Source organism: Aedes albopictus, chromosome 3 (genome assembly GCF_035046485.1).
Source record: "Aedes albopictus strain Foshan chromosome 3, AalbF5, whole genome shotgun sequence".
Taxonomy (NCBI): domain Eukaryota; kingdom Metazoa; phylum Arthropoda; class Insecta; order Diptera; family Culicidae; genus Aedes; species Aedes albopictus.
The window spans coordinates 218,341,881-218,369,421 of NC_085138.1; the positions used below are offsets into that span (position 1 = coordinate 218,341,881).

Below are 27,541 nucleotides of genomic sequence, written 5' to 3' on the forward strand. Positions count from 1 at the left end.
AATATTCGAAAAATATCGCTCAAACGCACACGTTTATGTTGTCACCGGATTGCCGCAACAGTGCAGTCTCACCATCATCATCATCATCGTCGCACATCGTTCTATTGGTCATATATTAAGATATGATCACCCATCGTTGCATTTGTTGGTTAAATACCGTATCCGTTTGTCGTTTCATTTTTATTTCTGCGTTGATCTAGCTTGAATTATATAGATCACCCGTCGCCGCTTATAACAGACAGGTCTCTATGATACGGCATTGGTGGTTAGTGATGTTATAGACTAAATTAACGATTAAACCATTGGCCGATAAAGATTCTACTGTAGTTCAGCGGCGGCATCATTTCCGTCACCAACTTGTGGCCGAGCAATCTATTACAGTGGAAGGTATTATCCAAACTCATGAACCGCCGACGCCGGGCGTTCTGCGAAAAATGCCCGGAAAGTGGCCAGCCAGTCGTGTACGGGAGCAGATGAACATTTTTCTGTTGAAAAATATCCGCCAAGGAAAAGACAAATGCAGCGGAAACATCAATTTATAATCTTGTTGATGACTTTCGTGTGCATTCGAAAATTTGCACGCTCCCTGTGCTCCTCCTTCGGGCAGACCAGCGCAGCGCAGCGCGACATCGAACGATTGCGCCATCGAATACCTACCACCATCCGTCGTTGCGTCGTGGCAAGCAACGACCAAAAAATTAAACATCCGAAATTCATAAATTACTCCGGGCAGGTGATGCGTTGAGTTTGTTGCGATGCATTTGTCTAAACAGACCTTCCCGAAGGAGTGTGATGTTGTTGCGAGTTCAGTTTTGAACAACATTGTTTGACGCCAACGAGTGTGTTGATCTGGGTGACAAGACGTTAGATCAATGGAGTAGATTAAAGAAATGTTTCAAATAAATAGAATGATAAATAATGCAAGCAGTTGAACGAAACACTGTTGTGATATATTACCGGTTGTCTTCAATAAAGTACAGATAGCTGAGTAAAAGTTACATTTTTACTGGAGAGCCACAGGCTCCCGGCATCGATCTAACCGTCACGATCACGTGACTCAAATTTAATCAGCAAGTGGGTTGAAACTTTAATCTGAAGGAAAAGAAATTCAGAGTTTCCACATCGACCAGAAACTAATTTTTAAACACTTTGTATAAGAGAGAAAAAAACTGTCACGCGTTTTCTTTGTTCCACGTTATTTTGAATATGGCCGGCCGAATTCAAAAACGGCTGGTGGCGCAATGCCTTCCACAAAGTTTGCATTGAATTGCTTGCAAATTAATCTTCAGATAATTCGTGTTTATTGTGAGAGTTTGTCTGATTCACATCGAGGTCTCTACATATCTTTCTTTGGTGTCCAACTAATCTTCCTTTCCCATCCCTCAGCTGTCGCAAGGACGAGGCCAGGACAGATTTCGACCGTTGGAGGATTGCGTCAATCTTGTCTTAGGGTCAGTGATTAGCACCAAGCCGCTGTGCTTTGGTAACAGACGGGAAGGGGGCAATTCTTATGACAGCAGTCTGAGACTGTACCACCTACGAATTTGTGCGACTTGCTTAATGCTAATGCTAATGCAAAAGCACATTGTATAAAATATCATAAAAAACAGTAAATTAGTGAAATTATTTAGATGTGATTTCCTAGTAATGGATAGAATTGTTTCTGTGCGAAGGAAAATTATCTGCAGGTTTCTGGGCGGAGGTCCATATGATTCAAAAATCTGTTCGGATCTAAGCTTGGCGCTTTGGTTCCCCCTACAATACGTAGCAATCCTGAAACTACATAAAAGCTACAGATGAGCAATTCTGTCGGTCGATTCCGAACCTGTCATGCTGTAATATTTGGCCCTTCTGTCCGTCTACGGGAGAGTGATTCTGTCGGCCAATTCGTACTGTGATAGGGTTTTGCTCTTTATTAGCTCAATCTTTAGATTGCTTTTATTGCTTTCGTGTTCAATTTTTTTTCCTTCTAATCAACTTGAACTCAATAATAACCTACTATCATTTGAATCTGCAACCAAACCGTTTTTCTTTATCATTTTTGTTATGGCGACTTCAAATAAAATAATAAACTTCATCTGTTCATCATGCAACATGACTTTGCTGTTCAACTTTGCCGGGATAATACATCGCTATCAAAAATAAGGTTCCATGCCCTACCCAAATCTATATCCCAACAAAAAAATGTACTCACATTTGTTGGATGTGCAAGGGCAACGGTCGTCTAGCAGCCTCTCCACAATTCGTATGCAGCATCCGTAGGCACACATTGTGTTCGGAATGCAATTTCAATTTCCGAGAAGATCGATCCGATCGAGAGGGAAACCCGGAGAGAGGGGCACGCACGTAGGCAGACGGCAGTCGCCGAGTGGATGATGATGGTCCAGTCTAATTACTGTTTAAAAATTAAATCATCGGAAGCAATCGCAAGTTTTTGCAGAATCCATTCCCGACGTTTGCATTTGAAAGCGACAGGTTGCGGCGGCGATGACGACGACGCCGAAGAACAGCAGAAAGAAAACAACACCGCACAGACAGGTTTTACCCGAGCAGGAGAAAATAGCTGAAGAATAACTAACTCAGGTATGGAAAACCGAATACCTACAACCTGAATGAGGTGTTAAGTAGCCCTGCATAAGAGGTAAAATACCTAAAATCATAACTGGTATGTATTCTGTGCATAACGCGTGAATAATGATATTAGGTATGGCAATACCTAAATAATAATCGGCGATATTCCCATACAAATAGCGATTTTTCCATAATTCAATAATACCTCAAGCAGTCCTCAACACCAAACCAATAACTCGTTGAAGTATTGCATCAATACCTGCAAAATACCAAAATAAGTTATTTTCAATACCTGGACTACCGACCAATACCTTGTCTTGGTATAATATCTGACTTTGGTATGCTCTAGTTATGTGGCAGTTATTCATTCCTGCTCGGGTAGTGGTGCGTCCGAATGCCCAACTGCCGCACACCGGGCGGCATCAATGGCACTTATCTTTATCAGCAAGGTATCGACCCTTGGCCACACATCGATCGGCCACGTCCTCCTGGCGGCGGCGGGCAGGTAGCGAGATGAACATACAGCCGTGCACACATGCATTGGGTATAGCATCTTGTTCAATGTTTCACAGTTATCAGCGTCAACAAGACCGTCGCCAGTGGAATGACTGACGGGCAGGTATTGTGGAGACACTTTCTTTTTGCAGCATACGTCGTCGCCGTCAGTTGTTGACCGTGCTGAAGGGGTTGTTGTAGAATGCGCCATAAAAATATGAAAAAGCACAGTTTCTTAACCTTTTCCGAAAGGGTAGATCGTTTGATCCTCGATTTCCTAGTCTTCCTAAAGTGAAATAATGACAGCAACATTAGAGAGCATGCGACTTATCCCAAATATAGTTTATTAATAGTACCTTGGCAAGACAACATTTATACTGAGGCACCCTGTATCTGGCTCCAGTTAGACAGATGACCACATTTCTTTCCCGACAAGCTCGTCGGACAACTGGTGGAGATGATGATCGACAGTCAGACGCTGCTGTCAGAAAACAAGAAGAAGATGCAAGGATACGATTAACTGGTCTCACACCGGCAGGAAAAGGGTTCAAAAACAGATACATATCCTGTAGACGAGAAGGATACCAATTGAGGAATTACGAATCAGCTAACGCGAGTGGCTAATCCTATTTTTCGTGGCATTATAATTATAAGGAAGGATGGGGAGAAGATAATAGCCAATCAATTTAAAAGCTGTTCAGATTTCCCATAAAGAAAATTTCTGAATGAATGCAACACACATGCATTCGTTGGGGATCGCTCGATGCCTGGTCGGATGTTTTGTGCAAATGCATTTACGAAGGAAAACGCGAAATAAACCAATAAAAAAGAAGTCTGGCCAATCAGTAGTCTTTGGCACGGCTTGGCCCTTTGCTGGGTTCCGGTTCTACCAGATTTTCAACTTCTCTCACTAGTACTGTAGTGGCTCCACAGCTGGAGCCGTTTTCACCAGTCTTCCGTCCGTCCAGCCGTTCACCCATCGCTGGCTTGAACGACATTGGAGCCAATGTGTGTCGACCGCGCCGCTCTTCTCTGATAATGGATATCTGAAAGAGTGCGCTGCGCAAAGACGAAAAAACCTTTCCGAAAAATGTATTCAATCATGGGAACACAACAAAAACAGGCTGCAAAACCTGAAAAATTGCACGATTTTTCTCTTCTCTTTGGTAGAATCGTTCGCCTCTTGTGCTTTCTAAGAATGGCTCTGTATCCGTCCGTCCGTTCGCTTCATAATTTTGCTTATACATTCTTCTGCTTATTATTATGATTCTATATGTATAATGCTTTTCGATGGTTAGTTTCCTAAAATTTGCAATCTTGTTCGCAAAAACGTAACTTGCCCACTCTGCAATTGATTCACAGTTATCGCGTCAGAAAACGTCAAGAAGCGAGGGTATTTTTACTCGATAATTCAAATTGAGTTCCCTTATTTGATCAATCTATTACAATTGCACCACTTTTTTAGGAGCCGTCGTAAAGATATAAACGTTATTTGCACACAACACTCTATGGCTGAGAGACTACTGAGCGCGAAATCGAAACAAAAAAGAATTATACACACGAGTGCCTCCGGTCGGGGAATCCTGAGAACGGAACAACAATCTCCATCATCATCGGACTCGCCAGCATCACTACAACTACCACCGATCGGAGCAGCTTTCGGTCTGCGCATACCAAAGAAGAATACTTTTATTGTAATAACAGATAATTAGATAAAACTACAATTATCTACCAATCATCATTACAATTCAATAAGTATTGTTTTCATACGCTTACACTGATTCCCGAACAGGCTATAGACGACTTGGTCAAAGACCTATCGTTTCTTGGCACAAAAAATAACAATCATGAGAAACCTACTTCACATTTATTTGGTTCTATCGTGACAAAAAAAACCTGCGTAGAAAAACTCCTCTATGTAGTTTATCTGAAAGCCTGGAACGATCGGAAACATGTCATGTCAGCTAGAATATACGTATATAGTTATGTAGTAGATAAAATCTAGTCAGTGAACATCACGTCAGACATGGTGATTTTTAAACGTACAAAAAAGTTAATGTCAAAATATAAAAAAATACTGGTCAAATGTTCTGGAAGAATTGATTACAAATTTGGCCTCTTACCAAGAACCAATTGGGTTTTTAAATTTTGAAAAATGTATTGTTTTTTTTTTTGATTTTATACGAAAGAGTACCTTTTTCTGAGCCACTATGATTTTTTTCAGATTTTTAGAACCTTATTTTGGTACCTAAAATCAATTTCAAAGAGATTTTTTGAAATCACCATTTGACAGCTGGACAACTGTTTGACAGCTCCGCCCAGTACAAACTGCGACGAGGGGTGATTCGACAAATTGATCCCATACAAACTTCAAATTGATTTTTAAAAAGGTTCCCGGCCTACAAAATTCATGAAAATGTGGATTTCAGCTCAGTTTGACATGCAGATTCAGAATATCGAATTATCTCAACATCGTTAAAGAAGCCAATTGAATTTTTTGGTGGTACACATTTCCCTCGATTGACAGAATACTCCCAATAGATGGGGTCGAAGAGCCCGCCCTCAATCCACGAGATGTTAACAGCAAGGAGGAGGCAGTTCCAGGCTCCTGTCCAAATCGTTTCAATCGGGTGCCCTGATGGTCCCTCCCTTCCCCAATATATGATATGATATGATATTATATGTGTGATTATATGATAGAACATTCTTACCTTCATGTTATCTGTAAACAAAAAGGTTATGATTAGGTATATTTGGTTAGCATTTATTCATACATGAAGTTCACCTGAATCCTCCTGAAATAATATATTAATTAGTAGTAAAAAATCAAATATAACATATATAAACAGTACACCAAACCTAGATCTTGTCTGATTACTTTAGACAGAGAAATATGTAGCAAGATCTAAGTTTGATGTGGCAGATGTTACACCGCAACGCACCATTGTAAGGTGATCTACCCACGTTACGGGAATATTCAGACTCTGTCGAGTCAAGTACAAGACACTGAAGACGACCTTACAGTTGAGGTCGAAATACGTATCTGTCAAAGGATGCACATTCTTTGTGGAATTCAAAGGAACAGTAGTCAACACGATTTTCTTTTTACTTACCTAATAATGTTTAATGTTCTCTACCAGTTCTGTCATAATTTACTGAAATTCAGCACACTGACGATTCAATAAATTTCTAGCCAAAATTTCGTTTACATTTTGCCTAATTTCGATAATCCGAACTTTTACCAAGTTGACCAACTGAATTCAGTATCTAGTGTGACCTTATTTTGACTTTTTTAGACAATTGTATAGAAAAAATAAGAAAAAATCATAAATATCAAAAAAAAAACCAAGATGAAATATTTTAAGCCGCGCAGATTCTGAAACTAGAGGTTCAAACCTACAATCCTAAGGAATATCATTTGGGGTACATCCACTTTTCATAATACTTCCTTTTGGACATAGCGTGAGCCGTACAGCAATTGGCAGTTTACCCATCTTGGGTATTTTTATGTTAAAATTATACTTTAAAAAAAATTGGCTGCTTTAAACCAATTTGGACTCTACCAAAACAAATGCCGAACTAGTTTAAATTGTCTAAACATAATATTTTGAACACATGCTGTTTGCCGGTTGGCTATAAAGTTTCCAAGTACCTGAATACCAACCGTTTACTGGGCCATTAAACTAGTTCAAGCGCCTTCTTGGGTGATCGGTAAGGTCGAGCTTGATTTTAATAACTCTATCAATTTACGCGGGACCGAGAGCCTTTCCTCTCCAGGTGATTAATGAGTGTCCAGTAATAAATAGCTTGGTTCGAGATGATGGTGGTCAGCTCCGCATAGCACACAGTGCGTGCGAACATCGCCGACATAATCTCAGCCCCTGGTAGGAGGGAGTGCTGGAAACAAATAAAAAAGAATTCATTACCGGTTCATGGACCGGCAGCGCCTCTACCGGGTTAGCTAGCTGAGCGAGCCGCTGGTGGTCGAGATGAGCTTTGGCGCGATGCTGTTCTGCTTTGTCTCTTTAATTATTAATTATGATAATGAGTTTTGTTTTCTCCTTGGTTTGGGAGGGAAGTTGTGGCTCTATTTTATGATGATTATTTTATATAGAGATCAAAATAATCTTGCGGGAACGAACAGGTTCAAAAGCAGTACGGCTAAAGGTTCTTTCCCTCCTTTCTAAGGTGACACGCAACTGTTGTTGTCGTCTTCTGCCGGGGCATATGCAGCAGAGTGCCTGACTGAACACCGTGTGATCTCCAAAGCTACCAAAGCCTCTCAATTTTTCTCACCACTCTTTGCCGCTCTTCCGCGGTGGCTGGCTACATATTAAATACCTTCTGACGGGAAAACACGAAAGCAGAAAACGCCAAGAAAAAATGTAATTAAATATATTTTTAAGTTTAAGTTTTGTTTTATTCATTTCTCGGAAACTCTGTTTCCTAATTAAGTCTGTTTTATAAGTAGTCTGGTACTTATAATCGTTTTTTTTTTTTGGGTGTTAAGGGCAAAAGTCAAGTACATCATCTCTTGTTCGAGGTTCGCTGGATGCGTGATGCTGCGAAGCTGCAAAGCCCAGTAATTCACATCACTAAAATCTGCGAAGTTGCTCCCAGCCTCATAAAGTATGTTTTTTATGACCTCTGTTTCTGGGAGATTTCCATCCGAGAAAGATACAATGCACACGAACGGTCTAATCTGAGACAATCTATTTCTTTCTTCTTGCAGATCGAAGGCTCCGGGCTATTTGAGCTGAAGCTGAAGTACTTCAAAAACGAACGAGGGGTGGATAACGAGGGCGCCTGCTGTTCGGGTCGTTCTGATGCCAAAGGCAACTGTATCGGAACGTGCAAAACGAGGTTTCGTGCGTGTCTGAAGCACTACCAAGTCACTATCGACACCTCGTCGCCGTGCACGTTCGGCGATGTCATAACGCCCGTGTTCGAGGGAAATTCGCTGAACCTGACCGAAAGGAGTAAACAAGAAGGATTCGAAAATCCGATGCGGTTTCCGTTCGAATTTGGATGGCCGGTAAGTTATGCATAAGTAGTTTTTGTCACGGTATACCGACAAGAGCGGAATAAAAGCCGCATAAAGTACAATTCATCAAAGCGAATAATATTTGGGGCGTGCGTGCAAACACGCGTACTGGAACTGGATAGTTATTTATTTGCTCGCTCCTTTTACTCTTGTGAAGCATCGATATCGTTTTCAGAGACGGTTCTACTGTCTCGTATGAAATAACGGCATTATATAATATTTTGAAGGCTTTATTTTTTGTGGAGATCTACATGTAGGTGAAGTATTCCATTCATAAAGCAAAAATAATATCCATTTCAAATTCAGTCAAAGCTTAGTACCCTAAATCTGCTCCTGTACACAATTTTGCTAATAATGTCACCGTTTTTCGTCGTCGTCGTCGTCGTCATCGCGTTGACCTATTCCAGAAAGAAATCATTTCGCTTTTTTCTCATTTGCTTCAAACATTGAGCGGCACGAGCACCCAGACTAACAAACAGCGCGCTTTTTCATCGCATTCCAAAACCCAAAACACGCTCCCCGTGTGCCAAGTTCATTTTCATTAATGAAACAAAATCGCCAATGGGGGCTAAGCCATATGCTGAAGAAATTATGTTGAGTCGTCAACATAACAGTCAGCCAGCGGCAAGCAAATGCATGCGGCTCTGCTGGGAGGAAACATCTGCTGTTCAGGTTTTACCTCCGCTGCTGACTGTTGCGACACACACGAAATAGACTGACGACGCACTCATGATTTGCACGACGGTGTTGGTGCAACCGTGTCTGTGTGTGTGTGCGTGTCAAGGAAGGAGTCGTAGTCCTCCGCGCAATGCAACGATCCCGTGTTCGCAGCTCGCAGGAAGCCCACTTCGAAGCTTGGCCCTACCGATGAGTTTTAAACGGCAGCGGCGAGACCTGGTCAAATAAGCGAGCAACGCAGTACACCGTTTTTTTTTAGCTAGCTGTTTTCGCCGGGAACTTTCATTCACTTTTTTCAAATGTCCTTGAGCACATTCACCATTTCACACACGTGCAATTGTAGTACCACCAGTGCCTACTAGTTTTAAATACCACCGGGCGCACAGCGGAAACACGCGCGCGCTCTCTCTCCTCTAGTGTCAGTGTAGATAGGTACTGTTAGGTTTTCCTTGTTTTTAACCCTCCAGTGGTCGCGCTGTTGAAAAAAGCTTGCTTGTTGTACGCAGCACGAGCGCGGTGCTGGCGGTGATAGCCGACCGCGCGAGTTACGGAAGGTTAAACATAAAAATAAAAAGGGGAATAGTTTCTCGCAACGTTCATCACGAACTCTTTGGCCTTACCATCATGGATGAGTGAGTGTTGGACAGGAAGAATTCGTTAGACCAGGGAATGTCAATGTTTCGGGTACGTTCCACCACGTGAAAATTATGACAGGATTTGTGTACCATGATATCTTTTACCCTAATTTTTATTATTATTATTTTATTAAAGTTTGCTCCATTAACGCCGGATGAAGAATCTTTCTCTACTGAAACCAATTCTGTTTCAATCGTTTCCTATCACACTGGACGTTATGAGCAGAGATGCCAGATATACAGATTTTTGACATTCTATACAGACAAGTCTTTCGAAAATTTTGTATGAACAAAAGTTTTCGGAGGGGGAGGGGGGTCTGTGATGGCCCAAAATTAGTCTACGTAGTTTATGGACAGCTCCTAACGGCGATTCTACTTGTTTAACAAATACAAATGCTTGAATTTTCTGGATAAATTAGCTTGTACCTGATTAGTAAAATATGACGAGACCAGTTAAAGTAGTGATCAGAGTCGATGGATGGTACTTTGAAGGTCCTCACATCAATGGCATTCCAGAGAAGCGTCTAGCGTCTACCATAACATAACGTATTTGATTGCAAGTTTCTCCATTTGGATGCGTCCAGGTGTTCTTACGAATGTCTTTACGTGCAAAGTTGATTTGCTGTCAATCCCGCCGAGAATGTCTTAACAAATTCTTCTTAAATTCTTCCGAATTTTGTTTTATGTGTTTCTTTACCAATTTTCACAATTTAAATCTTTTAACAATTTGAAATCATTAGGAATACTTATGAGAATCGCTACATTCCGCCATTATTTTGGTGGGATCTTTTTCAAAAATTTATCCGTTATTTTCAACAAAAAATACTGGCGGAAATACAACCAAAAATGTTGACACTTCAGTTTAAAAGTACATCTAATAAACCTTTATAAAAACTCTTCCTGTACCGCTTTCACAATTTTTCAAGGGATCTTTAGATATTCTACAACTTCAAAAACAGTTCTACACGAAAACGAAACATCTAAAAGTTTGTCCAGCAATTTTCCATGAATTTCTCCAGCAACTCTGCTTATTTAAATTACAAGCTAAAAAATAGATTTTTTTTGGAATTCTTCCGAAATACATCGGCACTAACTTTCTATAGTCTGAAGTTCAGTGACGTGCTTTCATGCAATATCTATTTACTAAGGTATTGTTTGCATTTTTACTATTTTATCCCAAAATCACACTCAAACATTGGTGAAACGTCACTATGAGGTTGAGAAATACCCACAATAAGGCATTCTAGGGGAATCAGTCCAGTTGCTGCCCTCAAAGTTGCGCATAGCTTTAAAGTTAATTGTGTAACGAATTCCCTGAAACACACATACATGTTGGCGGGCGGCTACCAGCATAACGAGCGTTGGTCGTAAAACAGCGTAGACCTGCTCTATTTCGTCATATTGATGTTGTGTTGCAGATTTTTTTTTGCTATCATCACTTGTATCGCAGTTTTGTAACACCATCAATATACAGCGTGTAAACAAGCGGCGCGCACCGTCCGTTAATGTTTTGCGGCCTGCCGCTGCTGGTCTGGTGAGAAGTTGTAGCTCTGAACAACAGCTTTGTTTTGATTAGAAATTGGATTAACAATAACTTGTCCTCTCTCTCCGGGCGGGAAATCTGCCATTCACACGCCGCCGCCGACGAAGACGACGGATGAGTAACCTTCATCAGCCAAGGTTTTTTTTTTATCCGTTTATCTTGTCCAATTGTGCGACGATGAGCTCTGCTATTTACATGAGACTGGTTTTTGTTCACTGTCTGCTGCGGCGCACCTCCAACCGAGAATAATATGCCATGTTGGGCGTAGCGACTCCCCCAGACGTTGGCGACGGTTCCCGTAGGCATGCAAAACTCGAAACCCATATGGAAATGTGCAGTTGAAGCTAAAATTAGAGAACGCTACTTGCGCACTGGTGCACTAATCGTCTGACATTGTCGCGTTCCGGAAAATACGTATATAGGTACCTACTAACCATCGAAGCAAGAAGAAAGTCACTCTATTTTCGGAGCCGTCATCAAGTTTCTCCTGCTAGACGTCGTCAGGCTGGTATTTAAATACAGCTCCTCAAGCATTGGTATCCTATCCTATAAACAGAGAGTTTTTCTTGTGTTTCAGCAATTTCAATGTCAGATTAACATGCAAATTCTTTGCCCATCTGTGGGATGTACGTGAGCAAATCGACAATTCAAACTTTTATGTATTTCATCGCCTTTGAGAAAGATATGATACAACTAAATGAAGACGTACACGTTTTATTTAGAGTATCCTTCAAGGTGGAACATCAGAAAAAAAAACTAATCGCGTTTTCAAAAGAATTAATCTTGAAAATTCGTTAACACATTCGATTTGGATAATCTGCCTCTTTTTGTAAGTGACCCAGATGTTTTATTTATCAGTTTTGTGCTTTTGAAGTTTGTATGCAAGATTGAAATAGGGTTTCTTGGTGTTTTATCTTTAGCACCAATTTTAAAATATGTGTAGCAGCAGAAATTGAGAGAAACCATGGTTCAGGTCACTCACCTGGCAATCATTTGACTTATTTCACTGTCTAGGTATACCTCAGTTAGAAAGCTTTTTACTACAGTGTGATGTTAGGCAAACTTGTAGACTGTAGAGTAATGTTTTTCCTACAATTATCACCAAAGACGTCATATTCACCCTGGGCTTGGATTATATCTTCCAGGAAGCTTTGATTTCAGGCATGTGGTCGATGGCCTTTGCAGTAATGATTAGAATAGCTGAATGTATAATCAATGGCAAACAATTCTGTAAGAATCAGATCTCCAAGTCAGGTTTTGAAGACAAACATGAGATGAGAGAATTGCCTAATAGGAAAGTCACATCAGCAAAGCTTTTACATATGCAAATGCTATCCATGGGGTCATGTCTAGCATTTAATATGTATGACAATGACTGATTCTTACCTAGCAGGGGTACTACAAGACCACGCGGACAATTCGATTAAAGGCTTAATTGGGGATAATATATTTTCCAGAACTGAAGGGACATTTTTTCCGGGGTGACTGGCGAGTCGGAGAGGGTAGAAGTTTCCGTTTGTTATAATTGACAAAATAAACAATCGGGCGCTTTTTCTTTCTATGACTTGCTTGGTATTTTGTGGATTATTGTTTTTTGGTTTTGGAAGGTATGCGATTCACTATTGAGCCTTAAAATAATTTTGCATCTGAATAGCATTGATATCGTCAAGTCTGCACCAACACCCTAATCCCACACCAAAATACCCTTTTCCTATCCCATGGCGTTTATGTGGTCAGCAAAGACTATTCAGCCGTTACCCCTCCTTATCATCGGCTTTGGACTGACTTGCGCTCTCATTGCCCCACCAAATGCTGCAAAATGAAAATGAAAATGAAATTATCACCAAAGACGTCATATTCTATATTTCATATTTACGGCGTACAAGTGTTAGTACTACCTACTTCTACTAAATGATTGGATTTCTCGATCGGTTATTATGAGTAGGTGATACTAGCGCTCTCACTCCCTAAAAATGAAAATAAGAATATGGCGTCTGTGGTGATAATTGTAGGAAACACTTAGCCCTACAAGTTTGCCGAACATCACACTGTAGTAAATAGCTTCCAAACTGAGTTATAGTGGAATGAGTCAAACGATTCCCAGGCGAGCGAAAAGAACCTTGAGAGAAACTAATCCAAATGCATTGAAAATAATTAAGCTGAAAATCAAAAATTTAAATAGCTGTTCAAGTACTACAACGATATACAAGAAACAATCCATACGGTTCGGATCTGACAAAGAATTCAAAAAATACCAAATGGTGTTACCTATCTATTTATGCTAATCAGAAAGATAGGAAAGGCATCAATGTAGATTTGCCGTTTCGATCCCCTGTTGAACGTCTCTAATTTAGAGAGATCGCCTCATCGACGGAAATGTTTGCATATGAATCTTTCAGAGATTGGCAAATAAGTTGCCAACCGCACAGTTTATCGTTTTCCCAATGTCCAAATAAACAACACCGCTGCTCTGCTATTTATTTACTTTGAGAAAATGAACTGTACTTGTTATTTTGTACTGCTCTTTATGAAAGTTGTTTATTAAACAAATTCTCTTACCAGCCCAATCCGAATTGGAAACGGAACGCAAACAAATGCACCGAGATGGTTCATATCATCTTGAAAGGCAATCATCACTGACGCAAGCAAGCAACACCCTGTCATGCTGTGAAAGTATGAGAAACTGCCAATAAATCAATGACATTCGTAAACGATTGTTTGATACTAATGTTATTCCGTTGGAGACTGCCGACAACAGAGAACACCATAGACCATTTGTTGAAAGTCTGTCCAGTGAAGTATGACCAGGAATAAATTAAAGTGTAGTTAATAAGCATCACTTTTATGGTAGTTGGGTAGTCGAAAAAATGAATTTAAGAGACACCACACTATTTGCTGATAATACCGTCATTCATTGGCGCTACTGTAACAGATTGACAGCTGTTCCCCGCATATTTTCCTTCGCAGATGATCGTGGTGAAGTGCTAGCTGATGTACAATATGTATGTGATCAAGCAAGCGGTAGTGTTGGTCAACCGATCAGTACCTATCTCCTCCGTACTTTGAAGAGCATTTTGTTCTAACTGTATTGTTACGGAGTTGGAAGCCGATCGACCGACGCGATCAGAAGAGGGAGGAATTCGATTCACGTGAAGTATCCACCGCGCGCAAAGTGTTACGAAGCCTTTTGAAAAGGCGCGCGCGTCCAGTAATCGAGAGCCGTTCAAGAGTCTATTTTTCCATCTTCACACATCTCAATGAACACGATTTTGCGGCCTCAACTACTTCCTCTTTTCCATGCCTGGTATGGTAGATAGATGATCGCCGATGAATAGGCGTCCAAAAACTTGACGAAACAATGATCTTTCAAAGTACACGTACCTCTGCGTACGCGCGCTTTTCAATTATTGGAAAAGTGGTTTTGTGCACGTACCCGCGGTTGTCCGCTAGTAAGCTGTGCCAGTTGCTGCGGGCATGTAAAGTTTGTGAAGAGTATGTAGTGGAACTGCGCGCTAAAGAGAAATCAAAAAAGCAGGTGTCAAGTTTTCCACATTGTTGCATATCATTAGCGAGTACTTGCTTATTGGTGTGTGCTTTGCGTTCGCTTCGATTTGCTGTTGGTTTCTTCAATCTGGCTCTCTACTATACTATGTAGACGGATGCTGGTGCCATACACGGTCATAAAATCTTCATTCGTTCAATCCATTCACTCGCATACTTGAGGAGCGCCATGGGTGCGAGGGTTAAATATGTAGGCACATTTTTGGAACCATTTTTTTTTTTATTGACGTTCGCTATTTATTACCGCATGGTTGTGTATTGTTCTTAAAACTAAAAAGTTTTGTTGACACAATTTTGCATTACAGTGACCCCACACCGATGAATAACCTTAATTTTGTACACTATTTATGAATCACCATGTTGATCAAATGAGTGATCCATAAACTGTGGGCATTTTTGCCGATTTATAAATTGTGGGGTCACTGTACTTAATGATTAAACAACCTAAAATAAATCACCTATGTGTTCCTGATTGCAGTCAATTAAAATACATTCCACAACTACAACATGGCAGACGGGCTAGGTGGACGTATCGTTCCTGATTCGTAATGCAGAAGGTCCTGGATTCAATCCCTGGCCCGTCACTTTCTTCCTACTTTGCATTTTTCTATTTCATTTCTCCCTCTTTTCTACATAAACAACGCATGTGCCTCAACTCATAGTTATCGCTAGAACCAGAAACGAGTTGAAACCCCCGATCACCTGCCTTCCAACTTCTGTAGCACTGTGGCAATCTATCATATAACGCCTACAAGTTATGCAACCAGCGAACTGTTCCACATCATCTTTAGAGTAATTAGCACACAATCTATCACCTTACACCTGGCATCCACGCACCAAACGTGAATCCTATGACAAAATTACCATCCCAGCACGAACTTGTGCAGACGCAGTGGTATATACAGTCTGCCGTGGGTAAGCGATTGTAGTCATCACTTCCTTCCACTTCCCCATATTGACCTGCAATATGACGCAGTAGGTGCCATTCTTACATAAAAATAAAAGATCATCAACCCTCACCACACATTGAAGATACCTGTTAGTCCCAATCAGCTATCTCATTGGTTCCTTGTGTGAGTGTAGCTGGTCTGCCGATACTGGAGTAGCATCTAAGAGCCGGGCAAACAATATCAAGCTCAAGTTCTGGAAACCTTGAAGTCCAAGAAATTGATCAGCTCAAATTCGATGAACATGTCTTTAAATTCCCTTCATATTTGGAGAATGGACACCTCTATTTCCATCTATATCCCTTTCGTGACGGAGCCCAGAAAATTGAAATCTCCATACAAATGGCTCCAGAACTCTTAGATTTCCCAACAAATTAACAATTATTTTACCTCATTTCAAAGAACTACTCTTTATCTTTCGATTTCTAGCTTTGACTATATAGAGAAATCGGAAATGAAAATTATGCGACAGACAAGACTTTTTCATGTTTTACGGTTTTTGTCCGCTTTTTATTTACCTTGTTGTTGTAAATCTCACAGGCAACGTAAACAAAAGTTTGTTTATGCACAAACAAGTATAAGTAATGGTTGAATTATTGAAACAGTTTACATCGCATAAAACAAAGTATGAACAGATGAAAAAAATATGCGAAACTGCTACCGCTCAACAGCACAATTGTGCTGGTTCGTCACGAAAGGGATATATATATGAATGCTGTGGCATACGTGGGACCGCGCATAACTTGCGAACGGATTGATCGTCTTAGTTTTGTTATGTTAGTTTTCATCCAAGGAAGGTTTATGAGGCAAAAACATGGAAAAATTGAGAGTTTTCTAAAATCGATATTCCGTACATTTTGCCCGGTGACTTGGGCTTGGATAGAAACTTGAAACGTCAAAAAACGCAGTAGGCAAAACAAAGTTTGCCGGGGACAGCTAGTTTTTCATAAATATGAACTTGTAATAACACTTAGTCATTACAGATCTAAAGTATGTCCAAAATGTTCATGAAATATTGTCAGAGTCTGAAAGATTTTCTTTTTTTTTTTCAATAATTGCCAAACAGCAAAAGTTAAACCGAGTCAATTGAAAACAATTTCGACATTCTTCGAACCCATTTGAACACCCCTCTTTAGCAGGAAATGGAGAAATCCACTCCATCCAACGAAGTTTACTGATGCTTAAGTAATATCCACCATTTGATTCAATTGACGAAACTCTCTTGCGCACACCTAGTAGTAGGTATAGAAAAGGAAACAGAAATGAACGCTCCACCTCCGCATGACACCAATAACATGGTTGGTGCTTGCTGCTGCTGCTGCTACAAGTGACGACGATCATCTCATCTTTACTCCTCTGCGAAGGTGTAATTGAAATTGAAATGTTCAATAATTTGCCGTGCACTTCTGCGTCGCGTCGCGCAGTCAGGCTGCGACTTCTTTGGGTTCGTTTTCTTTGATTAGGTCGCCGCGGCACGGGATGATTTATTTTGATAAATAAGCACCGAGAGAAACTGACGGCGCAACAGACTGACTGACTGGCTGACACCGACAACTCCCTCGCAACCTACGCAATTTGTCATCATTTTTATATTCCAACCACTTTTTTCAATCGTATTTTTCTCACATTTTCAGGGCACCTTTACACTGATTGTGGAAGCATGGCTCGACACGAACGAAACTACGTCGCGATCACCAGGTAAGTTGACGCTAAGCTTCAAAAAGTTATGATATTTTATTAAATTTAGTTGTTCCGAACTGTGTATGATCTAAAGATTATTTTAAAAACCTTGACACTTGCACCACAAGCTGTCCTCACCCATAGACGTGTGCGCTAAATATTCGGCGTGAACTCGGCGTGCATCGGCGTGGAGCTTCTCAAACAATTATGAACAAAGTTAACTACTTTCTAATGATTGGATTACAACAAGGGGACAAATTTCCGGGTTGTGTGTATTGTTTCGTTTGCATTACGATATGCGTAAAAGGAAACTATTTCGTATAGTAGACATGAAGACATGAAGCTCTATGTTCAAGGAATCCAAAGAAATTTTCATTTCGAAGTTCTTGTACCGTCCAATAATCAAGACATCATACTCTCATTGCTTCCCATCGATAACCTTTTTAACGGTTGTTTCAAATATTCATAAGTAGGTCGATCGACCACTCGCGTTTTTGCTCCTGTTTGACGTTTGCTCACTACCGCCATCTAGTGGCGGCCCGGCCAAACACAGTACGTTTAGCATTGGGCGATTATGTTTTCGTGAAGATGTTTTTAATGAAATTTGTTCTAAGTGTTACGTCTGTTTCTCTGTGCCCACATCCGCAGCAAAATCTTTCCGAATTTCCGCACGTTTATCGCTTTGGCTATATAGGCCAAGGCTGTGCTTAGGGTGCCTTAATTCGTTTTTCGGTACGATCCAGGATGTTTACGTTATGTTGACTTCCTTGGTTACCCTAGGCAGACATTATACGAATTATTGAGTGCAGAAATTTCTCTTACTTTTCATTTCATTTTCAATTTCCAGGATTTCTACTACTTTCTCCCGGGATTTCGATAAACATGGTTTTCCAGAGATTTCACCGAGTTTTCTTGCAAAGGTTTGCTCATGTCGGATTCCCTCACTAGTTCCTTCTTCCGTGATTTCTTCCACAGTTTTACCCGGAGATCCCACTAGAGTTCATCCTGGTATTTCTGCAATAGTTTTTCGTGGGATTTCTCCATATTTTTTCCGAGATTCAATACGGGATTTTTCCGTTATTTCTCCCGAAGTTCTTCTAAGGATTTTTCTCTACAATTTCTTTTAGGATTACCTTTGAAATTGAGAGGCTTTCTGCCGGAATTTCTGCAAGGATTGCCCCTGAAGAATTTTGAGAGCAATTGGGATAGAAATCTTCAAAGGAATCCCGAGAGAAATTCCGAATGGAATGCCAGAGGAAATTTCGGAACGAATTCAAGGAGGAATTCCAACCAAAGCTTGGAGAAGCTCCCGCACTAGTCATAAGAGACATTTCGTTAGCGATTCAAGAACAAATAGTGGATTCGAGGAATACCGAGAATATTTTCATAAGGAAGGAATCTCGAAAAACATCCGTGGGGGGAGTCCGGGAAAATATCGGTTTGATTCATCCTCTTGATTGAGGTTGTAACGGGAGCAATTTTTAACCCTAGTAGGATGTTAGGGTCAATATGACCCAGACATGGACGTGCACTACGTTATCGTGGTACGAAAAACCTAACATCGTAGGAGTGTTAAAGGGAGAATTCTAAGAGGACTTCCAGAATAAAGCCCAGTAGAGATTCCGGGATGAATCTCCGATGGCATTCTAGTAGCAATCCGCGGAACAGCTCTGTAAAAAAAATCGCAGAAGGACTGCATGGATATATGGTCAACGTTAAGTCAGAATGGAATAGGCGATTTTTCGAACAGGTAAAGTTAAGCAAAGGAATTCGACAAGTCTGAACTTTTATTTCGTACTAGGGTGACGATTGGTATTATCGGCAGGTTTGTTCTCTTCGTCATGGGGGGTTTTTGTGGGCCGAATTACCTGAAATTTGGGCATATAACTCAGCTTGGTAGGGAAGGATTTGAGGCCAACTCTGAGACCTACAGGTTTAAAAAAAAACCATGACGAAGAGAACGAAACTGCCGAGAATACGTAAGTTCCCCTATATTTCGACGCAGACCAGATATTTCATTACAAAAAGGGTCACAGTATTTCAGAAAATAACGGGCTAGAATTTTAATGCCAAATGCTTGCAGGATTTTCCACTAAAATTATTGATAAACAGATGATCTGGTCTAACTTGATACAGTATTCAGGAACCCGGAAGAAATTCAAGTAGAAATCCTTAAAGATATTCAAGGAAAAATCCTGGATATAATTTCTAGAGAAATCCTATTCCATTGAAAAGTTATTGAGATCAGGCTCCCGAATTAACCAGCATCCTTGAAAAGCGTAGATATTGGTGACGCCTATTTTTTATTAGAATTGATAAATTCTCATCGTCGTTTTCGAATTTTCGTTAAGTACTAAGATTTTCACCAAAATCCCATTATTATTACACCATTAGTAGCAACATCTGAAGTTGCTCAAAGATTGCAGAATTTTTTTTTTATTCATCACAAACACGTTATTTATAGTACACACTTAGAAATTCTGAAATTTGCACGAAATGGAATCACCAAAGAATGTAAACGTTTTCAAGACTGAATCACAAATTGGACTCAATTTTACGCGCATCATGTAAGTGCTGGTTGGTTGCGTTAGATGTCAACAAATTCGTTTCACCAGAAACGTAGAATCAGTATCACGTTCATGAGCCACCTTCTAATTCGGTGAAATAGCCAAGAGGTAAGAGATGCGGCACACGATCAGCAGATCCGGTGTTCGAATCCATGCACGGTATTATTTTACTTTTTTATGTTTTATCTTTCAAATCGGTTCTAGCGATTGCTAGACGCTAAGAAAAAATAAGGTTTATTTTGGGGTGTCTTAAAAGACTTAAATTTACATGTTTCAACCTCTAAATTTGTGCTTTTGAATATGCTCGTACATGTCAGGTTCAGGACACTTAAAATTACATGATATTTTCTAGATGTGTATGATTGAGGGGTAATGTAGTAAACTCATTTTTATTCATACGATCTACAAGTAGTATTTACTACCAAAAATTAGTAAATTCTAGCTAATTCTTTGTTTCATATGATCCAGAATGTATTAATTGAATAATCCAGTCAAAATTGTTAAATGAATCTTATTCTTGAATTAAACCTCAACGTACGTTTCACAGTAAGTGTTCCATAGAATGGGTATAACGTCTACGATTAAAGAAAATTTAGTTGTTCATTTTAGAATGGTAATGAAAGTAATAAGTGTTTAGAGAATGCTCTGAGCCCCAATTTATTTTATTTTTCTTTCCAAAACTTTGCGATCATTTGAAAGTAACAATTCTGACATCATTTCTAACTTCTCGAAGTCCACGCTGCAAACCGACATGAAGATTGAGATTGGTGGGTGAATTCCATATCAATATATTACATATACGGCATTAGGGAAAAGTTTATTCGTACGAATAACTGTGAAAAGGATATTTTCACAAATCCATATCACATACAGATTTTTCGTTCTGCGATCATGCTACATATCATTTGTCATTTGGAGTTGAACTTCCGTTGCCTGGCACACGGATTAAGGTCTCTCAGAGAGTTTTAAGCAAGACTAATGTTTCAATTTATCCGATTAGCGCTTGATCCCAGTCCCCCTTGCTGCCAATATGTGTATCTGTGCCAGGCGAACCGTGTACAATGTCGGTTCGTTCCGGTTCATGCGAATGTGCTTCCTTTTAAGCGCTCACACTCCAACGAGATTGTTCCGGTGGCGTAAGGATTCCTCTGCTTGTCCACGGTAGAGCGGAAAAGGCAAACAATGCACAGAATGAAGCGTATTGCATAAAAGTGATTCCTTTTGTGCGGTGGTACCACTGACAAAAGAGATTCCATTTCCAATAGAAAATGTCATCTTTAATCCCTTTTCTTCCGCTTCATTCTCCCGGTAGCCCGGTCGTATAGTTTAGTTATCTTCCCTTTTCTACGTTTTTGCTCCGGATATCAAACCACGCTCGACTGACATACGGAGGGATCCGTCGACGACAACGAGACGATGTTGGCGGCTTTGACACTGATAAAGACATTTGGCCCGTTCCCGCCATCAACTTTGCACACAACGGGAAATTTGAGATTGAGTCAAAACTAAAACACAGAGTTCAGATTCTCATGTATCAGATTCTGACATAACAATTTCAAATTTAATCTGATTTTGACCTTTTTTCGTAAAACTGCCACTGTGCAGCAACAGTCAGTAAACCAACCACTGAACGAGCGGCATCCAATGTACTGGATGTGGCCCTGAAGATCCGACAAAAAAAAATATGCACACGTGACGAGGCGCATAAGGGATGGATGCCACCGCGTGCGCTTGGAAACGGAGGAAAATCGTTTTCGTTTCGTTGCAGTTGCTCGTGAAATTTCCGGTCTATAGTTATTATTTTCTTCTTCACTCCAGGTTCTTGGGTTGGCTTGAGTTGGTATAAAACGACGACAGCGTAAAAAGAGCGAAAAAAGTAATATTCTTGAGCAGCCAGCCTTTTACTTCGTCTAATTATTCATTCACTTCAGTACACCCATACACATGTATGTGTATTTCCGAAAAGTGTACTGAAGCGTGATATTAAGCTATACGTTCATGCTGCAACGAATCGGTGCCAGACCTCAGATATGCCTAGCTGTGCTGGATATGTAGTATTTTTTATATAATTTTCCTAAAAATAATCAAACATTTCCATTGATGAAGTTTGGCATATGTACCTGGGAAAGCTTGAAATACATACACTGATAAAATTATGAGATTTTCATGTCATGTAAACATCATTTAGATCCTTTAAACTTTCAGTCGTGTAAATTTACGTGATATATCACGTATCATGAATCTATGTTTTTGCAATGTAATTCCTTTGCCCTATGCTGGATTGAAATGAAATTTTACGCGTGAAATATACATGACATGTCATGGAAGCTTCGAGAAATTACATGCTACAACTAGGTATATGCAAATATATACGTTTCTTTCGATCAGGAACATGGAAGATATTTTCACAGTTGCTCAGCTATGAATCGGTTTGCCTCTTTTAAATGAATTGTTCATGTTTTTTCTTAAATATTTGACGTTTCTCATTTCTCTAATCGTGCCTTCTTTTACAAACGTTTAATGATCATTAGATCATTGAAATCATATGCGCAATAGAATAACTGTATAAAATCACTAAAATATTGTCTAACTCGGTCATTCAATTTATAATAAAACCACACAGCAAGACAAAATGTAGAAATTGTTTCCCTGAACCAAATGGTAGTTCAAAAAACCGGGTGGCCCATCCAGCAGCGGCAGGTAGAAGGCCCAGTTTTACAACTCTGCACATGCCTGTTTGGCTATCAGGTTACTCTATACTACAACACACTTTGATTGTTTATGCTCCCTGATTCGCGAGAGGAAATCCTATATGAGACGGGTAGCATTTGGTTCACTTCCTCTGTTTTGAGCCCCACACCGACGGCAACGACTGCGTACCGTTGTTTTAACCCCTTCTGATCAGAATGGTGAACAAGAGGAGGTAAACCACCCGCCACCGATCGTCACATCCTTGCTTTTCGTTATAATTGAAGGAACATCCTCAATGGCTTGTTATTGTATGAAAGGTATGGCGTCGTAGCGGACGGTGGTGGCGACGGGGCCATGGTTTTACATTGAACACATGGCCACAAAATGACACTATTCGGTAGAAAGTAAAAAAAAAATCTAGACCTACAAAGGAGATACATTATTTCCACCTTGCCTACGGTTGAAAAATTTCGTTTGTCAGATGGTTCCACTTAACAGGAAGAATGTTATTTTTTCTTATTTCCATGCGTATCTGACGATAAGATTTTTTAGTGTTGCTTTTCTCCAGCATCCAAACAGCACTCGATCTCGAAGAAGCGAGAGCCATTTGTTCCCCCATGACGACGACAGTTGCTATAGCTAGAATCGATGATCGCAGCAGCCCATTGGCGTATGATCAAGCACACGAAGACGATCTAAACCGGATACAAACAAAATGATTTATCTTCCGACAATAATGACACTTCTGTCTCTGGATGCCACGGATGTCATCCGATTTTGCCACGTATTCAGAGAAGTTTTAGAAAGGCAAATATTGATATTTCACGGTTCATGTCTGGAAGCGAATATAATCTGCCGTAATGACGTCATAAGAAATTTCATTGTGACCCATCGCGCACAGCCTGGTATAGTTGTGCACTGATCGTCTTAACCTTGTCGATTCCCTTCTATTTCTCCCCTTGGTATTTTCATATATTTAATGCCTGTCTGTATGTGATTTGCTAGTTACTCTCAAGACCCCCTCTTTGGGTTCGGTTATACGAGGACCTGAGGTAACAGTATGCAGCGCCGCGCTGGTCCGGTATGTACACAGGTAGGGCTTTCAGTCTGTTGGTTGTGCGACTCTGACTCAAAGGTGATTTCACTGGGTCGGGTATAATTCAGGTAGAACGATGTGCGATGCGATGTGAGGAAGAGAAGACGTTTGCCACATTTTCATACACGCTCGACTGGATCGTGCAGTTGTTGTTATAACCAGCCCATGTAGAGGGACTGCGCAACATCGGCTTCCATTGATTGATGTTTTCTTGACCTAGAGGTCTCGCATGTGTGTGCAGCACACATACTTCATACGTTACCTGGTATACACGTTCCACTATTGGTTTACAGTGCTGTACCGAAATGTAATGTACGGTGAAATTCATACAGTCGGTTCTTCCTATTCCAAATCACGATTCATCTGAGTTTCAAATTTGGGGAATGGTACATTCGAGTGTCGAAGTTCACTGCCCAGTCGTGCAACGCAAACTAAGTCGTTACACAGTTTTACTGTTTCATTTTGGACAAACGTTTTCAAAAGCCCTATTCATCAGAGTAAAGGTTGAAATGCAAAAAGCCAAAAGCACATGTTCGAACTCAAACATGTATCATGGAACACAAAATCTTCTCACTGCATACTTGCTTTTCCAAGCAGACCGAGCCGACCAATGTTCAAGGTATCGGAGGATATAAGCGGTAAGCACCGCGCGCACGTTTTACTTAATATTGCACTCCTCTAGCCCGCCAATCGTGGACTACCCCCGTTGGGTTTGGAATGTTCGTTCCCGCCGTGTTCTCGCGTACCCAATTGCTTATTTGCTTTTTATATGTGTTGTTCGTTGAACTTCAACGCTACCCATCACGCCGGGTCTCGGATAAAGGAAGATTGCCACCGCTGCTTCTACTGCAGAAATGCCGAAAATGCCAAGTCCGGGACAAGATATCGATTTGGCCAATAAAATTTGTAAATATGTTTGAAAAAAGTTCTGCTCTCCATCGTTTTGTTAGCTCGATTTTTTACTTTGAACTGAAAGAAATAAATCTTTCACATTTGAAATTCTCCAAGCATGAAAATGGAAAAAAACAGCATCAGCCAGAGTTTGTATGTTGAGAGAGTGAGTTTATCCCTGACACCGAATTCCATCCATTCCATCGAGACACGAAAGAGAGAGAAACCCATCTAAGTAAGCCAAGAGACCCATAAGTTTAATCGTTTTCGCTTTTCCCTCCCTGGCTTCCCTAGCAACACCAGTACCGATTACTGCGCGCGATCCAATCCGAACCGGCTTAGCCAAGTCGCGTTTTCATCTGTTTGGTGCGGACTCGCCGCGATCGCGCCGCGGCACTTGACATGTTTTTTACATACTTTTGCATCGATGTGCCTGCGCCGGTTGGTTCGTATGCACCAGTCACCGTGTGGATGACAGACATTCTTGAACACTCTCTTCGTAGCATGGTGATATTCAATCTTTTTGCCCCCTGCCCGGACAAGTTTGCAACTGGCAAGCGAAGGCGAGGACAAGATTTCCATTGGTCCACCGGCTGGCTGTGGCTCACAATGTAGTGTTCCCCAACATGGGCTTCTGTAGTTTAGAAGGCTTTTTAGGCTTAGAATTAGAGGAAGTTCTTGAAACTAAAATCATTTTCGCAAAAATGGAGTGTTTAATATTTTTTCTATTATTTGTGTTTTTTAACCCTTATGTGGCCGACAGGGTACCCATTTAAAATACACTAAATTCTTTTTTTACACGATCTTTTTTTACGCGGTTTTATTTTACACGATTTTTTTTACACGATTTTCTCGAAATTACGCGATGTGTTTTTGGAAAGATTCTTCTCTCCTGGTCGCAATTTACTTCCGATGGGGCTCAAATTTCTACCAGAGATCTCTCTTATCATCCTTGATACCCTGTCAAAATTTTAGGATGATCCGATAAAAAAAGTTTTGAAAACTTTTTTTACACGATTTTTTTTACGCGGAACAAAAAATCGCGTAAAAACAGAATTTAGTGTACACGGTGTAGAAAAAAGCTAAAAGTTTTTCGGACACATAACGGTTAATGACGGGTTTGATGGTATTTGCAGCGATCCCGAAGTTACATTGAAAGCTATACCTACTTTTTAAATAAATCTGAGTTGTGAAATTTTAATTCGAGATTTTGTTGATGCCTTGAGTTACCGCAGCAAGCAGAGCGCGTGGCGGGCTGCTTTCAAATTTTCTGTCACGCGACTGAATTGCGACTGCTCTTTTCGTTAGTGATTTTGAATAATTTCTTGCTTAGCTAGCCAAAAGACGTGATATGCTTTCTTTCATGTTGTTTTGAATCGCCTGGCAAATCGTCTGATTGCCGGCGTTACGCCATCCGGATAGTTTACCGTTGAGAAGCACTTGCAAAGTGATGAGTTCTAAAGCGTAGTTTTGAACAGAATAAGTAATTTGGGATTGTAGATGTCTGTTTCTCACATCAGAGTGCTGGAAGAGACCAGGACAGCCCTCGGCCATTAGGGGATTGCGTCAATCTTGTCTAAGAGTCAGATCTGTGTGTTTTGGTAACGGACGGGAAAAAGGCAAACCCTCATAACAGCGGTCTAGGACTGTAGCTGGTACACGAATTTGTGCGACTCGCTCAATGCTAACTATACTTAAGGATACCTTGATGAGTTTTCCTGAAATGGCCTAGTGGGTACCTAGTATGTACCAGCATATCTGGTGTGAATGGTAACATAAAGTTGTGAAGCATCCATAAAGGACCATGTAGCAGATGCGGTAAGCGCACGGGTATTCAACAAGAACATGCTGAGGGTGACAGGTACGATTCATGAGCGCTCCAGGAACTTTTCGTAAAGATTTTTTTTTACTTCCTTGAGTATAGGGTATATTCGTGCCTGCCACGCGATATATACATGCAAAATCGTCATTGACAGAGGCAACTCCCAGGTAATAACTGTGGAAGCGCTCATAACCCCGCAAAAAAATCTGGTCAGAGTCTATGGTCCACACAAATTTCGAAAATTTTGTATGGACAATAGTTTACGAGGAGGATGGGAGTCTTTAAAAAAAGACACGGACTCGTTTAACCCTTTATAAGGCAGTGGCAACTATATTGCCACCTTATACACATATTTTTTTTCTGTTCGTTTAGAAAATTTTTACAACTTCTGTTTTAACTGATGGACACATTAGGCCTTTGTGAACACTCATGATTTTTTTGAGCCATAACAAATATGAATGGGCTTTTTTAGAACAAAATGTCTCTCCCAAAACATCCATTTTCGAGTGCATGAAGGTTTATAAGCTCGAAATTCTGTTATGGTGAGCGAATTGAAAATCGAATGATGGGGAATGAAAGGCCTACGTTTCTTTTACTTGTAGACAAAATTTCAACTTGATTGCTTCATTATTATTAGAAACTCAGCCTTTTGAAAAAATGTACATACTATAATAAATGGACATGTACTAAAATTGCCATAACGTCCAAAATAATTGACCAATCGAGTTCAAATCCACACAAATAACTCATTAATATTAGGGCAATAAGCTGTCAAAAAATCAGCATGATTGATTAACGCATCACAAAATAACAACATTTTAAACTTTGTTGACAAAAAGTTGAAATTTAGACCAATTTTTTTCATTCAAAATCGACCATCGAATTTGTTGAAAATAAAAACGTTTTTGTTCATTACACCACATGTACTTTATATTCCAATGTAGAACGAGTGAATTCCGTGCCTGGTTCTCTCGGCCTTATAAAGGGTTAATGCTTCCAGTGACCTATTCGCTCTTTGAAGGAAGCGCGACACTACACAACAGACTAGCATGCAACGCCCAGTGGCACAGTCGAAAACTTTTCCTGACAGCTGCGGTGGGAATCGAACCAACGCCCCTCAGCACGATGCGACTAAATGCTTGGTGATACTAGCCGCACGGCCAAGAAACCACACTGAGACTGCCAAAAAGTGATTCTACGTTGTTTATGGCCAGCGCCTTACGATAGTAGTTTTAGGATATCAAAGAGACCCAATTAAAACAACAAAAAAAACTAATCACTCATTCATTTCATCGTGTATGCCTCCATTGCGGTTCCTAG

General features: G+C 40.4%; 1 protein-coding gene across 1 annotated transcript in view; it reads left to right on the forward strand.

Annotated features, from left to right (window-relative positions):
* The window catches only part of LOC109411919 (neurogenic locus protein delta), an 80,583-nt gene that overhangs the window by 19,664 nt on the left and 33,378 nt on the right, over nt 1–27,541 (forward strand). Inside the window, exons 2-3 of the mRNA XM_029877200.2 lie at nt 7,799–8,101; nt 17,109–17,172. Coding sequence (XP_029733060.2) covers nt 7,799–8,101; nt 17,109–17,172 — 367 coding nt within the window. The remainder of the gene's footprint in view (nt 1–7,798; nt 8,102–17,108; nt 17,173–27,541) is intronic.